The following is a 16,870-nucleotide window of genomic DNA, read 5'->3' on the forward strand; positions in this document are numbered from 1 at the left end:
CCAGAGGAGTAGACAGGATTTGCAAGACCCTCTGCCAGCTTTGGCACGCTTCTTTAAGGGAGCCGCTGGTGAGACAGCACCAGTCTGAAAATGCACACCTTCAAAACTAGTACAACTGAGGTGTATTTGGGCCAACCTAAGAATTACTGTTTTGAAAATAGTTGGATCTCGATTTCCCAGAACCAACTTGTGTTCCCTGCATCCATACAGCAGCTACAGTGTTTGTTTGGTTTAAAAAAGAAATCCCAAATGGGCTCAGAAGGATGCTGTGATGTGGAGGAAGAATGCCTGCCTCCCCATAAATTACTTTCCCCTGCAAAAATCACACCGGAGGGGGAGTTACTTCCCTGGTTTTGCTGCTCCACATGTACAGACACTCCATACAGAGCAGCAAAATCAGGGAAATAAATCTCTCCCCTGCATGGTTTTAATACAGAAAACAGCTTGGAAGGAAGCTAGAGTTCTCCCACCCAACAGCATTGTTCCAAGCCCATGGGGCTCTCCTCCTCTTCTTCCTCTTCTTCCTCTCTCTCTCTCTCTCTCTCTCTCTCTCTCTCTCTCTCTCTCTCTCTCCCTCCCTCCCTCCCTCCCTCCCTCCCTCCCTCCCTCCCTCCCTCCCTCCCTCCCTCCCTCCCTCCCTCTCTCTCTCTCTCTCTCTCTCTCTCTCTCTCTCTCTCTCTCTCTCTCTCTCTCTCTTTCTTTCTCATTCCTTGAAGCTGCTGTATGGCCCCAATGAACACAAACTGGGACTTGGAACTCTGGGCCAACTCATCAAAATCAGTAACATTTAGTTTACTTACGAAACCCCTTTATTTAGCTTTGCACATTCAACAATGCAGCACACGTCTGTGCATGCACAAACACATTCACACACAGAGGGACCATCAGCCGCATCACAATAATTACCAGAACCATGGGGGGGGGGAGAGAATCACAAGTGACAAAACACAAGGTAAAGACAGTCTTATGTAGGCTGCGAAAATCTTTTAGAGGGGGGCACAGGAGTAGAATCCCACCAGTCTTTTGTCGAAGCAGGAGACCACCTGCCTGTACTTGCAGGTTTTCCTGCTGGAACACAGAGGGTTACACTTCTCAGGCCCTAAGTTTCAGACTGCTACAGGTTCAAGTCCTGCGAGCAACCGGCAGTAGCTTTGGGGAACCCCAAGGTCCCAGCCAGACAGGCAAAGGGGGCAATGTATAGCCCCATATATCCTAACCACCATCTCTGTAACACAGCATACATACTTTCCCTACAGAGAGAAAAATATTAGCCAATGGGAAAAATGGACTTTCTAAAGGAACATGTCAATAGAAATGCTACGCAATGAGGAGCACAAACAGACCAACGAATATGCTCCAGATCTAAGGAATAGGTCCCTGGCTAGGAGTCTGGGGCAAGAAGGTAGCCAGACAGCTTTTATTGCTTCAAGAGCTGAGAAACTTACCAGTTTGACCCCTGAAAGGACCTCCAGCAGAGAGATGAGGTTGTGGCCATCCCGCAAGTCCTCGTAGAGGTCGTTGATGTGCTTGCGCACCTGGGGGAAAGAGGAAACAGTTCAGCGGCCTTGAAGTCTTTTTGGGTCATCTCTCAGAACCCAGTGGAAATGTGCACGGGGAAATCACACAAATTTGGTACAGGGAGGGGTAGAGGAGTTGTAAATGGCATTAAAGCCCCACCCTCTGATAAGAGGAAGAAAAAGAAGGGTTGGTTAGAATCATAGAATCATAGAATCATAGAGTTGGAAGGGGCCATACAGGCCATCTAGTCCAACCCCCTGCTCAACACAGGATTAGCCCTAACAGGCTCTTATAGGCCGCTTTTCTCTTTTGAATTATGGTAATTTCAACCCACTGGTTCTGGTCTGCCCCTCTGGGGCAACAGAAAACAACTCTGTTCCATCTTCTATGACAGCCCCTCAAGATTTTTGGACCCTGAAAATGCCATTGCTTTGGCCCTAAAGCCATGAGTTTAATAATTACCAGTCATCCCCCCCCCCCATATCCATCACTACTAATTCATCCTTTTCTTTTTGGAAATGATGGAAGATGAGGAAGAAGAAGAGTTGGTTCTTATAGGCAGCCTTTCTCTACCTGAAGGAGTCTCAGAGCGGCTTACAGTCGCCTTCCCTTTCCTCTCCCCACAACAGACACCCTGTGAGGTGGGTGAGGCTGAGAGAGCCCTGATATCACTGCTCAGTCAGAACAGCTCTATCAGTGCTGTGGCGAACCCAAGCCACCCAGCTGGCTGCATGTGGGGGAGGGGGGAATCAAACCCGGCTTGCCAGATTAGAAGTCAGCACTCCTAACCACTACACCAAGCTGGCTGTCAAGAGGAAAACCTGCCTCCCTCCCCCGAGACGTCATACTTCAGTTTGTTTCTGCAGCCATAAGGCCTGGAAAGCACGCTTTAAAAAATCCAGATGCCAGTATCTGTAGATTCTCCTTCCTTTTGCGCAGAATACACATAGCATTGGGTAGAGAGGCCTTGAACCGCATAATGAAGACTTTAAAAACCAAACATCATAGGGTGGGAAAAATGGAGGGGGGAGGGCTTCAGCCAGTGAACTAGAACCCGGCTTACCTTCATCAGGTGCTTGTTCACCCATTTGGTGAAGGTCTTTTTCTGGACTCGATCCCGTTCATCTGTTGAAAAGGACACAGAAAGAGAACAAGAATTCAGGTTAGCTTTTCAGCCCACTGGAACATGAGGACTGCCTTGCTGTGTATTCATGCCGCAGAAGCATTTGCAAGCCTCTTTTAGCACCTGGAGAAAAGAAAATCAGGAGGCTTCTAGGAGCATTCAGGAAAAGCCAAAGCTTTAACATGGGGTTTGCTATTTCTACAAATCTGAATTATGTACCTTTTGCTGCTTTTCCCGAGCGTGTAGGTTTCATGAAATGCATAAAACCAATGCATCTGCCTGTATTAAGGAGGAGGCCTTTTCGAGCCTTGAACAATACTGGCAATTAGCAGCTTATTCTTTCACTGTATTTCGGTTCATTGGATTTTAGGGATTTAATATTTATTTCAGGCTCTCAAGCTCAGCCCAAGGACACCTGGAGAGCTTTGAACTTTCCGGACTGCTCCAAGTAGCCAAGTGCATTCATAGAATCGTAGAGCAGGAAAGGGCCTCCAGGGTCATCTAGTCCAACCCCCTGCACGATGCAGGAACTCACAACTAACTGCCCACCCACAGTGACCCCAATTTCATGCCCAAGTGATTCCCCCCCCCAGGTAGAGGAAATTCACCTACCATCCCACAGTGGTGATCAGCAATTCCCTGAGTATGCAAAGAAGGGCCACAAGAGACAAACACTGGCACATCCCTTCTGGCCCACCCACTCACAATCTGCCTAAGTTCATAAAATCAGCATTTCTGTCAGATGTCTATCTAAGCCTCTGCTTAAAAACTTCCAAAGAAGGAGAACCCACCACCTCCCGAGGAAGCCTCTTCTACTCTGTCAGGAATTTCTTCCAGATATTTAGCCAAAAATTCTTTTGAATTATGGTAATTTCAACCCACTGGTTCTGGTCTGCCCCTCTGGGGCAACAGAAAACAACTCTGCTCCATCTTCTATGACAGCCCCTCAAGTACTTGAAGATGGTTATCATATCACCTCTTAGTCGCTGTCTCTCCAGGTGAAACAGACCAAGCTCTCTCAACCTTTCTTCATACAACTTGGTCTCCAAACCCCTCACCATCTTCAAAGCCCTCCTCCAGACATGCTCTAGTTTCTCGACATTTTTCATCAGTTGTTCCCAAAACTGAACACAGTACTCCAAGCGAGTATTTGGGAGTGAGTCCTTCCAATCACACCAACACATATGGGAGTGTTAGGGACACCTGGCTACCAACTGCTTCCCATCCAACAGGTGAGTTCTTTCACTTGCAAAAAGAAACAGAGCCAGAATGGGAAAAGACCCAAGGAGAACCCAGGACAGGCCTTGATTTTAGCAGCAGAGCCCTCCGCTGTCCCACAAGTGGAGAACACAAGCCACGAGGCACAGATTAGCTCTCTCTGCAACTTTTGCGAATGAGCACAGCCAGACATAACATCAGCCTCCTTCCTCCAGCATCACTAGGCCGCCTGGGCAGGGAGAATACCCCTCCGCTACCCTGAATGATAGCAACAAGTCCCCATTCTATACGCAACAGGTTTAATTAAGGAAACCTGAATTCATCAGAACCAAGCAGGGGGGAAGAGACCATAAGGAATATTCCCAGAGATTTGTGCCGGCTTCTTTGCGGTTTGCTCCTTCCACTCAAAGGCACGAACACAGAGTTTGTTTGGTTAGGCTCCGTCTTGCAATGTTTGATTCCTCATTTGAAAGTTGAATACCATTCTCTCTCCTTATATAAGGCTTTAACTTGTTGAATTCATTGTTACACGTATTACAGGCCTACAGGATCTAAGTGTATGCTAATGTGAAACAGTAAGAAATGGTTGCTTTGGATAGCTAGTTTTTTTCTCAAAAGGCTAACTACACTGAAGACAGCAACAAATAAACCCAAACAGTATGCATTTCAAACTGCTCAAATGTTTAACAATGGGAAGTCCCTCGCCCAGCTCAGAGAACTCTGACAGCTTCTCATCTCTTCAGTTGCACGTCTGAATCTACTAGTACCTGGGTCAACAGACCCAGAGAACAGCATTCAACATTTTGGGGAAAGAGAATTCAAGCCATTCCACAGTCTACACAAATCATGGCTTCTAGGTCTCAGAAACTGGGGATAGCAGGGACTTCTCACGCCTAAGGGCTGGACTGCAGGTCTAGAGGCACAGAAAAAGCAATCAACACGGTGGGAAGCATGAGGCAGGCAAAATTAAGGCACATTTTTGGTCCCTTGGCCTTTCCTTTCCCTATATATCCCTCTACTCTTGTTGTTCTCTGATACTTGCAGAAAGTAACTTGTAGACCTGACATTGATGCTTTGCAAAACTACATGCACACAAATGCGACTTTATACACTGACACCACTACTCTGTCCATCCCTAATTGGACACTTACACACACACCCTTTTTTTACTTTGCTCCCCAGAGTAAGTCCAACTCTGCCAAGATTTGCAGTTTCTTTAAGACCAGGCATTTGAGAAATATCCTGTGACCGCTGGGGGATCAGTGGGATACAGATATCCCTGCAACTAAATTATATAGGAAGTATCGTTCTGTAAGTTTACAGAGAGGATAGGGTCCACTAAAATAGAAAACATAAGGGAAATCAGCTCACAAAATGGCTTTGGGTGGAGATACAGGACCCAAAATTACTTAATAGTGGGGTCTTACTATCACCCGAGATGGAGTAGAAGGCAAGTAGGCAGGCAGTGAAATTAGGGACAGTTTCAACTACCCCTCACATTGACCAGGCTATTCAGGGTGTCCAGGTCATCTTGACAAGGAGACGTCTCTAAAGACCATAAAAGCCTGTGCACAATCATAGTTCTTACTAGAGGGTAGGTGAGTCCTGGACTTGGTACATGATGCAGATGTTGCACTGACCGGGAAGTCAGCATAAGGCTATTCCCTTCAGTCCATATGTAACCAGAAAGTCCAAAAAAGCCCAAAAACTTGGCAAAAATGGGGAGGCAGAATTTGTCAAAAGAGCCAGATCCCTTCTGGATTTCTGCCTGTAAGTTATTTAAATCCAAAATAATGGCCATCTCAGAATGCATGCCTTAGCAAAGGGTGATCGCGTTACAACACTGTTTCTAAAAAAGCCGTCTTGCTTTCTTATGCAGCAGAGTTATGTTGTTATAATAATGCTATAACTCCAGTTTTTAAAATTACATTTGGGACACTTTGGGGGAAAGGAGGGCAATAAAAAAGCAGATTTTTTTTGGATCAGAGGGTGGGGAGGGAGGGAGGGGTAAAGGAGGATAGCGACAAGGAAAGGGCCGTTCCCAAATAATAACTCCAAATGGTGGGTGCAGGGGAAAAACCCAACTGCACGCATTTCCACATTTGGCAGCCCCGAATTAGACCCCATCAGTCCCCGTGCTAAAAAATGAAAAGCAGTTTTCCAAGGATTCCTGTGCTAAAGGAGAAGTAAGCGGGCAATTCAGGTCTGCGCCCAAAAAGGTGAATTTCAGGGTGGAAATGTACCAAAAAAATGCAAATCCAAACAATATCCCAGTGTGAGAGTATATGAAAGATTCGTGGCAGGGCCAGGGTATGCCTAGTCCTAATCCAATACTCTAGCCCCTGCAGCATACTTTCCCTCTGCTCTCCAGAAGCTCACCTGTGCACATTATCCTGGCCTTGAAATGAACAGGAATTATTCAAGTGCATTCCCATTTATGCCGATGGAAAAATAACTCCCCCCACTCTACCTTCTGTTACGGCCCCTGCCTTACCTGCTTCCCAAGCTGGACTAAAGAAAGCTGCACAGCAACAGAATTCAACTTTCCCCCTCCCTGTTGTAACTTAGAAAGGTCCCATCTGCTCAGAAAGTTCTTCTGGGTAGTTCCCTTCTTAACATTCAAGGCCACAAAGTTGTTCCAGGACCACTGATAGTGACGGGGACCACCCCACCCATGAATCTGAGGAGGGTGATAGGAGTCCGAGGTTGCAATCCCTTTCATGTTTAACCAGGAAGCTTTGAGCCCAAACAAGCTCTCTGCTTCCCCTCTCAAAAACAGTCAAAACCGGGGAGAGCCGTACTAACCGAGACAGCACATCTGACTTGCCAGGTGGGCTTTCAGCTCCCGCTCTCCACTGAAGATGTGCCACATGACCCCACTCGGCCCCCGGCACCTTCAGCTCCTCAGCACGCCACGGATCTCTGCCATCTTCCTGTTTCCCTTTCAACGTGGTCTCCGAAGCAATCGGAGCAGCTTCACCGGTCCGACTCCTCCCACTACTTCCTATCCTGTGAACAGGACAGCAGTCGCCCTCTCCTCCTTGGAGAGCATCATTCCAAAAAGGTCCTTCAAACCGGAGGTGCTGTTCTTGTGCCTTTTGAGAAGAGGACCCACTTCACCGGAAGCCTCCCAAGATGTCTGCAGCCCTTCAAGCCACAAGCAGGGGAACGAGAGACAGGAAGACGGCGATGAAACGAACGCTCTTATCTCACGAGGGCAAAGAAACCTCAGTAGCGGAGACAGTGCAAGAGGCAATGCCTGAACTCCACGAGGCAGGTTCAGCCACGGCTCGGAGATTGGCCAATATCCTGCTTCAGCCCACAAAGGGCTCCGCCTTGCCCCGCTCTCCACAGTACTGTGGGGTGGGCAGTTGAAATCCCCTACTCACTCAAGAAGAGACAGACAGCACAACACACAAGGTCTAGTTGGCTCTTCCAGACACTTGCTAAACAGAGTGACGGGCAGATGGGGCTCTTCAGGGCCTCTGCAGACGAGGAAGCAACAGTCCGCCCCAAAAGTAGAAATCCAGAACCATTCCAGGATAGTAAAGTTATTCAGGGACCCCAAAGGGGAGGTAAATTTTGCAGAGGAAGAAAATCCCTTCCCTTAAGTCCCAGGTGCAACCTGGAGGCCAAGAGATGCACATGCCTGCGCTGTCTAGCTGCTGTCTCCCCCGTGAATGCAACAGGGCAGTCCAAACTATCGGTTCCTTCCTCAAACCCTGTTGTCAAGTCCTGGTGTCAACAGCAGCAGTTGTACAAATGGAAATGTCACCCAGGGAGAACAATGGAGCCTTCATTTCTTTTTTGCGTTCACGCTGCTCGGGTCTGCAGCTTCAGCTCCCATAATCATTGTCTTATTTTCTTTTTCTTAGTCTAAAAACCGCCCCCACCCCACCACCCCACAGTTCAGGATTCGGCCCAATCTCACCCAGCTTAGCGCTATACCATTTTTGGAGGCTGACAGTTTGGAATGTCCACAACGGTGATAACGGGGGCTGCTTTATCGTCCGTCTCTTCCTTCCTCTAAATATAACTCCTCTTCAGTCCCTTTCGGCCTGTGGGAGCGCTCTCCACTTCCAGCCAGGAAAGAAATGAGGCTCCCCCAGCCCAAGTCCGGTCATCTTCTCCGCTGCGACCCAAGAATCAACTCCAGCATCTCTCTGGTGCTCTTTCCCCAGACGGAAGAGTTGGTCGCCCTGTTTTGCAGTTCCAAGTGATCCTCGGATTCTAATTAGATTAGCCCTTCCTCCACCCACTACACACACACGCCCTGGGCTAATAATAATTTCTTCACTCCTCCTTACCAACAACGGCAAGGCCTCATCAGTTTATCACCAGCTGGCTAATCTTTTCCAGAGCCCTTCAGATGAGAAACCCGTTAGTACTGTTCTCCTCAACTCACGGCCACAGCCTCTCCGGCTGGCTTTCCGCTACCCGGCCCTTGCCCGCACTCCCCCTCGCCTGCCCGGAAGATAACCAATCAACTGCCTCACATTCCTTACAAAATTCAGGGACGGAGGCTACAGAAATGCTGCTATTGTCAATGACCTGACCTGGCCCTACAGTAGGAAGGAGGGGACCGGAGGGAGCTGAGGGACTCTGCAGAAGACTGGATAGGAAGGAAGACCCAGAAAATTCATCAAGGACAGAAATGCAAACTCAGAAATCCTTTCTGGAGTGTCCCAGAGAGACTCAGCTTGTTAACAATTTTGACAACCATAGCTGGGCACTATGAAATTGCCAAGTCTGACTAGAGCAGAATTTCCCAGAATTTCTTGGGGTTACGCTGGAGCTCCCCAAGGGTTACAAGGCCATTCCCAGGAGCCTGGATAGCTGCTTGGACGGAGCCCACTTCCCCTGTTGCTCTGCAGGCCTCATCTCTTTCTCCACAGTGGGAACAGTAAATGATGGAGCAATTGATTGGCTGGCTCCCACATCTGACTGCCACACGTACTTCTGGGGTTCCTCGAAGATTGAAAAATATTTCATGGGTTCCTCCATGGTAAAAAGGTTTAAAAAGGCTGGTCGAGAATGACAGCCTGCTTGCCAGTCTCCCAGGACAAGGGACCGATGAGAAAATACATACTGGGCACACCATGGTTTTGGGGGGTTGTTTTTGTGGTGTTCAGACACCTTGAGGAGCATGACATTCTGATTCCAGTAAGCCCCATTGTCCGGTTTGTTTTGAGGGAGCCAGCAGCTTCATTTAAAGGGAGTCCAAGACTTTGTAATCCCTTCATCAGAGTCTCTCCTGCTCTTAAGCAGGTGATGGAACAAAATTATTTTCAAAGACTATCAAAACGTCCTTTTTCTCCACCTTTCCTCCAGGTCTCCGTGCCCTAGGGATCAAAATTCCCTTGTTCAGCTCTTTCAATATTTAACACTTCATAGTTGGAGAACTCCAGGCAGCTAGCAAAACTGAAGAGTCACTCAGAAGCCAGGGCTGTGGCCCAGTGGTTGAGCCTCTGCTTTGTCAGCAGAAGGCGCCAGGCTCAATTTGTGGCATCTCCAGTTAACAGGATTGGGCTGTAGGGGGTGGGAAAGACCTCAGCGAGGGAACCTGGAGCACTGCTGCCGGTCTGAACAGACAATACTAAGCTTGATGGGCCAAGGGTCTGGTTTAAAGGCAGCTTTATGTCTTCAAGCCTTTGTTTTGCTAAAACAGTGACTCTTGCAGGCCTGTCAGCACCCATGGGGAGCTCTTGGGCCATCTGCCTCCCAGCTTGCACCCTCTCTCCTGCTTCTGAACCCAGATTTTATCTCTCCAAAGGCAATGTTGCCCAAAAACAGCACCCTCAAGAGCAGATGAGAGTGTCCATGCCTGGCCTGCCCAGAACAGGACAAGGGTCCCAAAACAGGTCATTATTATTATTATTATTATTATTATTATTATTATTATTATTATTATTATTTACTCCAACAAGAGTTTTTCATGCCCTGCATCCTAACACAACACTGTGGATTGCAAGCACCAGAAAATCATTAGGAAACATTGATTTGAAAAGCAATTGTGCAGCCATTGCTTTGGCCTAAATCTATATGTCGGCCAATAAGTTTCTCTTTCTGTCCTGGGCCACTTGGAAGTCTGCTGAAGTGGTGGAGGGTGCCGTCAAGTTGCAACTGACTTTTGACAACCTCGTAAGGTTCTCAAGACAAGAGACAAAGGTGATTTGCTATTACCTGTCTGGACTATCCTTGGTAGTCTCCCATCCAAGTACTAACCAGGGCTGCCCCTGCTTAGCTTCCAAAGATCTGACAAGACTGCACCATCCAAGCCAGGGCTCCATTACCCAAGCTCAATTTAAATGTTATGCTAGAATAGGGATTGCCAACCAGGATACCCTGGGGTTATGCAAGAGCTCCCCAGGGATTACACATCCTTTCCCAGAAGTACAGAGGGCATCCCTAGGCGTCACTGGAGCCCACTTCCCCTATTGCTCTACTGGCCTAGTCTCCTTCTCCACAATGGAAATGATTAACGATTGGCTGGTTTGCAGAATCATAGAGTTGGAAGGGGCCATACAGGCCATCTAGTCCAACCCCCTGCTCAACGCAGGGTCATCTCCCCCATCTTACTTCTGCACCCACTTCTTTGAAGGGACATGTCACCACTTCAAAGCCTGAAAAAAATGTCAAGGGTTCTTCCTCGATTAAATGATCAAAAAAGGCTGAGCTAGCAAGAGAAAAGCACTCTCTGTTGGGGCCCATGCACTTAGATGATGCCTTGTTAAAAGTAGGCAGAGAAGGCACGTCTGCACAAAAACTTCAGGATAGCCGAATTCCAAGAACATTCTTATTTATGGAGACAAAGGACCAGAAGGCAAGATAAAAGGTAACACGGTTGGCAAGGGAACCATCTGAGCGGCCTTTCCCCCCTTCTTTAGTCACAATCACAAAAACGTAAGGCAGAAGTTCTGACTCCTGCAGGTGATGATCAGAAGGATCAGTCAGCGTTCTGGTCCAAGAGAATTCTCACTTTGGGCGAGTGCAGAGTACATTTGCAGCCTCTTCAAAAAACTACAATTCCCAGGGTTCCCCAAGCTTGGGCACTTGAAAGCTGAAGTCTGTTTTAGTGCCCAGCAGCTCAACAAATGCCAGTGCGAAGGCCAGCTAGAACTTCCCCAGAGTCCCTGACCTCATGCTTTTCAGCAAATTTTGATTCTCAAGGCTGGAAGCAGGAACATAAGAATGCACACGCCGGTTTAGTTACATAAAGAACGGTACCTTCCTCCCTCCTCCACCGCGTCCAGTACACGATGCCAGCCACTCCAAGTACGTGGCTCAAGACGAAAACCGTGGGGGGCAGGAATGCACCATCCAGAAGCGGCATTTGTCTCCCGATCCCCAGTCCCGCTGGCCGGCTTCGGTCCCCTTATCTCGGATCCTTACATTCCTTTCTCTTGAGGCCACCCGGTCGGCCGCAGCATCGCCCGAGGAACAGAGAGGGAGGGGTCAGCCACAGCACAGAGTTCCAAGCAGAGAGAAACAGCGGGGCACAAACGGCCCAGGACAGAAGACTCAGAATGCCCGAGCCCTTCTCCCCACTTCTCATGGGCCCACAGGAAAAAAACATCAACGCCTCGCTTTCTTTCGAAAGAGAAAGAACAGCTAGGCGGGCAGAGCTCGGGGACTTTGGAAAAAAGGCACAGAAAGAGGGAGAAAGTGAGCAAAAGGGTGACTCGGGCTTCTTTCCTTGGCACCCACTGACAAGATGACACAAACTGACTTCAGCCTCTCCCCCCTCCAAGAGGGAACGTCATACTCTTAAATTTCCATTCCTAAGGTCGCTGGAATGCCGGCTATCCACACAGACTCCTTTGGAAGAGGAAATGCTCTCTAGAAACGATACGCAGTGGGAATGTCACGATCCCTGGGCAGCTGCCTGCCCCCCAAGGCAACAACCCCTCCCTCTCCCATTCGCACAACCCCTTTCTCGCATGCTGGACCTCAACTGGCAATGTATGCCCAGTCTTAGCGGTCTAGCCTTGGGACAGTCCCACACTCTCAGCCTAGCCTATCTCGCAGGGTTGTTGTGAAGATAAAAAGGAAGAGAGGAGACCAGTGTAAGCTTGCTTTGGGACCTGAGTGGGGAGTAATGAAGGGTGTAAATAAAATGAAATACCAAAATAAAAACTGCACCTCTGTGCACAGAGGAGAGATGAACTGTATTCCTGAGCATCTTTGCACTGTGCAGTTCTTCGCTCTACACATGCTTGCGCACACACACACAAAAATGTCATAACAACAGGCATTGTAGCATATTGGTAAAGGCAATGATGGTTTCACTCTTAGGCCAAATCAAACCCACACTGCAAATGGAGCATCTGGGGGTTAACAAATCCTTATCTTGCCAATTGAGAAATGCAGGGGGATGATGTGCTGAGGCTCCTTCAAGGCCCCGGGGGAATAACACTGCCACTTTGTTCACACTGGCAACATTTGGGACATTCGGCAGACTCTTCAGCAGACAGCCTTGCCAAAGAAGACAGCGTGCGATTGTTCCCAAAGGGGTTGGGAACCTGACACCGAGCATCCCAGGGTCTGTTTCTGAAAAGGCTGTTTTTGCACTGGCGAAAGAGACTGAAAACTCCAAAAGGGCTACCAAAAGGCCAACTATGCTGATATAATAAAAACAAGTTAATGATGTTCTGTGTCACACACTGGGGTAGTGTGAAAGATTTACTCGAGGGGAGGTCTGCAACCATAGGAGGGCCAATCGATGCTAACGGGCCAGGACCGCTGGACTCTTCTCTTCTAACTTCTAATCTGGTATGCCAGGTTCGATTCTGCGCTCCCCCACATGCAACCAGCTGGGTGACCTTGGGCTCGCCACGGCACTGATAAAACTGTTCTGACCGGGCAGTGATATCAGCGCTCTCTCAGCCTCACCCACCCCACTGGGTGTCTGTTGTGGGGAGAGGAAAGGGAAGGTGACTGTAAGCTGCTTTGAGCCTCCTTCGGGTAGGGAAAAGCGGCATATAAGAATCAACTCCTCCTCCTCCTCCTCCTCCTCCCCCTTCTCAACAATGTTTGCCTCCAAAAGACAGATTTCCACCTGGGTGACCCAGAGGCAAATTCCACAGGAGAAACTTTCAAACAAAACATTTTTGTGCTTGAGACAGAATAATTCAATATGGCCCTTCACTTACTAACTGAAATAGGTCACAATCCCCCCCCACACACACACACACACACAGACACACATGCACGGCTTTCTGCGTGAACTCTTGCCAAATCCGACTCACTTTCCTCAGAGTTGGGCTAAAGGGCTTCCTAGCAGGTTGCTCCTAAAGGGGCAGACTTGACTGCTGCTTGTTCTGCCCTCAAGGGACCCCTGTCGTACTTGAGGTAGTCACTACATGTAAGGCCATCTGTTTGGCTCTATGGGGAGGGGGATAAGCCCCTGGCAGAGCTCTTGATCTGCATGCGGAAGACTCTTGATTTAAGTCCTGAGTCTCTAGTTCAACAGTCTGAGCCACTCTGACAGCTACATCGGCTCTCAGGTGAATTCCAAAATCAAGTTTAAGGTTCGGGTACTTACCCACAAGGCCATCTGTGGCCTGGGTCCTGCATATCAGTCTATCTATACCCCCCAAAGAGCGCTCTGCTTTACTAATTCCAACCAGCTGGTGGTCCCCGGCCACAAAGAGGTATGTCTAGCCTCAACCAGGGCCAGGACATTTTCTGTCCTGGCCCCTACCTGGTGAAATGAGATCCCAGAACACATTGTGGACCTGCCAGAACTAGCACAGTTCTGCAGGGCCTGAAAGTGGGCTCTTCTGCCAGGCTTTTGGTTGGGGCCAGTGACATGGTAACATCAATCAGGCCCCATTCACTCATCACTTATCCCTTATTATTTACTAATTTCCACCTAGCATCATTATAAGAAGCCCCAGTTTATACCCTGGCTCTGAGGAGCATATAGGAGACATCTTAAAAGGGTTGTATTCGCTGACTTAGGTGCACTGTTGTCAATTAATATTGCACATCCATTTTAAGCCATTTCATTTAATTTTACTGACTGCATTGTTATATCTAGTGCACCGCCCTGAGCCGGCCTTCCTTGGAGGGTGGTATAAAAATTAAATAAATAAACGAGAATACACAACAGTGTGACTTGATATGCCTGTCCACGTGTTACAGAGAAGGTATCTACATCCTGCGAGTAAGTACGTACATTTGACGAAAGAATCAAGGAGCGGTATTTCAAAGAGATGTGGTTGCAATCACATTGTCTGCTGCCCATGCATTGAATGAAACATGAGACTACTCGAGTGCCAATATAAAGAAAAACTGAGCGGACATCATCCATGGACCGGATGTGCATTCACTGTAGCTTCTGAAATGGGGTAATTTAAGGCAACTTCATGAACTCACACTCGTAGAGAATGTCACTAACAGCCTAATGTCACCCGATGCTTGTAGTGGGCTGAAGTAGTTGGTACAACAGGATAAAAAAGCAACCTGTTTAAATGCAACGTGGGCAGAAACCTGGCCCTGAGGGAGATAAAGGAGGGAAGGGAAACAGAAAGGAAGGCTTTCAGCATTCTGCAGGACCTGCCAAACAGAGCTCTTCCACCAGGTCTATGGTTGAGGCTGGGCAGCTAGGAAGATCATGGCCCCCCTACAGGACTAGCGGCTTGCGAGTTCATCTGCACCCTCCCCCCCCCCTTCCCCAGAGGTATTGCTAGGGTCTACTAGGGATGGGACGACGTTTCACCTACATCTTTTTGTATAGTTTTGATATTTTGATGTTGTTGCATTTTATGGTTTTATGTCAGAGGTTTTAATGGCCATTGGGGGGGGTTATCTGACACTGTAACCCGCCACGAGCCTTCGGGGAGTGGCATGAAATAAATCGCAATAACAACAACAACAATTAGGATGAAAATGGCTGTAAAAGGGGATGAGATAAATTCATGGAGGCTAAGTCCATCAGCGGCTACTAGCCATTGTTTATATGGGGCACTTCCACATTGAGAGGTAATAAAACAGTGTCAGGAGATAAAATCTAATCTATGACCTGTTGTTGGGCTTCCACAGGAACTCGTTGGCCACAATGACCGAATATGCATGGCAGTGGCCATACCAGGCTGCCACCAATTCCTAGCAGCAGGTCAGCATGCCCTGCCACATCCCATGCATGTACAGGGGATAAAATCCCCCAGCACACACGGTCCACCTTGGAGTTGTGTGTGCACATGCACAACTATGGGGAGTGAAAGTTCCGCCTTGCCTCACGGTGGCGACAGGAGGAGCAGGGGGCACGGGGGTCCCACTGCAGGATGGTGGGATAGCGGCATGCCACAACATTATGAAGCCGAATGGGGTGTTTTGTGTCTATGAAGGGACACCGTAGGTGTGGGGGAGGAGACAGGCCTCAAAGTCCCAGCTCTTCCCTTTCGTACAGGGCTGCCCTGGCCAGACCTCTGCTGGCCGCTGGGGCAAGACAGGGAACGTGGAAGAATCTGCATTCCCTTGCTGCAGGCCGGGGCTGGGAAGGGGCTTGGACAGTGCTGGCATCATGCTTAAGTGGGGATTAGCCTGCTGGCATGCAAGCGCTGGCCCGGCTTTCCCGGCCCATGCATAATCTGTCTGCGCGAGACAGGATGCTGGATTAGATGGTCACAAGTCTGATCCAGCAGGACTCTTCTTAAGGTTGTATGAAAACAAAAGATGAAGCTGAAGTTTGGGGGAAAGAAGCTGTCACTCATCTCCTGCCCCAATCAGGCTTGAAGTAAGAGCACTGGCCAGCCAAGAATGTTCAGGCTGCCTCTCACACACAGTTAGAGATCAGCAGCCACAACCCCTGCCCTAAGGCACCTCCCCACTAACCTTCCTCCCTCCCCACATTCCCAAGTCCCTCCTGGGATGGAAGAAAAACAGCTGAAGAGAGCACAGCCTCAAATGACAGGGATCGAGAAGAAAAAGAAGTTTCCTGAAGAGTCCAGGAACCATGGGCAACTACACTGTTGTCTAGCCTAAGGAGACTTTGATCTCCATATCTGGGTTTTTGGTGGGGAACTGGCAAAGCTCAGGATTGCAGCCTGACGCCCTGCAGGCCCCTAAGGTTGGCCAGGGACAGGTAGGCCAGGGACAGGTGACGGACATCTCTATGGTCCCTGATGGCCCTCAGACAGCTGAGACCTGAGAACCCACAGTCCACAATAGACCCATTCATAGATCCAGGAGATTTCTAGTTCTAATCATAAAGTCCATTTCCCAGCTCTCCTGCACACAACCCCCCCCCCCACATATACAGCAAGTGAAATGGGAAAGAGGATAAAAAAGGGTTAATCTCTCCTGCCTCCTCCTTCCCGGTACCCTGCCTTTGTGTGGTAGCCTAGTTCTTTCCTGCACAGAGCATCTCTTTCAACAGGAAGAGAATGAAACAAAATAATTGGCTGAAAAGTGACCAATAGGAGGCAAGCAGAGACCGGAACAAGCTACTGCTTGTGTTGAATTCACTTGCTGGCCTTGGGATGCAGCGGGAGGAGGGCTAGAGCAGTGGGAAAGCACTGGGCTGTCAATCCTGCCGCATGGCAGGAATTTTCTGCTGGGTTTTAAAAGGGTAAACCTTCTATCCTTCTAAATAAAAAATGGGTGGGGGGAATTAACTACGGGGAAAATGTAGTTTGTCACCTGTAACGTTAAGGTGATGCAAAACAACAAGATATGAATTGTTAAATGCAAACTCTATGTAGATCCTTTTTCTAAATTTTATTCATTTATGATAAAAATATATATTAAAAAAGGGTAAACCTTCCTGCAGCATAGCAAAGGGATAGCACTTAATTCCACCCAATTAAGAAGAAGAAGAAGAAGAGTTGGTTCTTATGTGCCGCATTTCTCTACCTGAAGGAGTCTCAAACCAGCTTACAGTCGCCTTCCCTTTCCTCTCCCCATAACAGACACCCTGTGAGGGAGGTGAGGCTGAGAGAGCCCTGATGTTACTGCTTGGTCAGAACAGGTTTATCAGTGCCGTGGTGAGCTGGCTGCATGTGGGGG

General features: G+C 48.6%; 1 protein-coding gene across 14 annotated transcripts in view; it reads right to left on the reverse strand.

The window, feature by feature from the left end:
- MACF1 (microtubule actin crosslinking factor 1) overlaps positions 1-16,870 on the reverse strand; it is a 350,067-nt gene that overhangs the window by 236,568 nt on the left and 96,629 nt on the right. For 12 of the 14 annotated variants that reach the window (XM_077337346.1, XM_077337347.1, XM_077337345.1 and 9 more), the window contains 2 exons: positions 2,582-2,643; positions 1,446-1,535 (listed from right to left, as the gene is read on the reverse strand). In XM_077337346.1, the coding sequence (XP_077193461.1) occupies positions 1,446-1,535; positions 2,582-2,643 (152 nt within the window). Of the gene's footprint in view, positions 1-1,445; positions 1,536-2,581; positions 2,644-6,664; positions 6,747-11,086; positions 11,208-16,870 lie in introns of those variants that run through there. The other 2 variants (XM_077337335.1, XM_077337337.1) reach the window with 2 other exon arrangements.

The sequence above is a fragment of the Paroedura picta genome, chromosome 5 (genome assembly GCF_049243985.1).
Source record: "Paroedura picta isolate Pp20150507F chromosome 5, Ppicta_v3.0, whole genome shotgun sequence".
Taxonomy (NCBI): Eukaryota; Metazoa; Chordata; class Lepidosauria; order Squamata; family Gekkonidae; genus Paroedura; species Paroedura picta.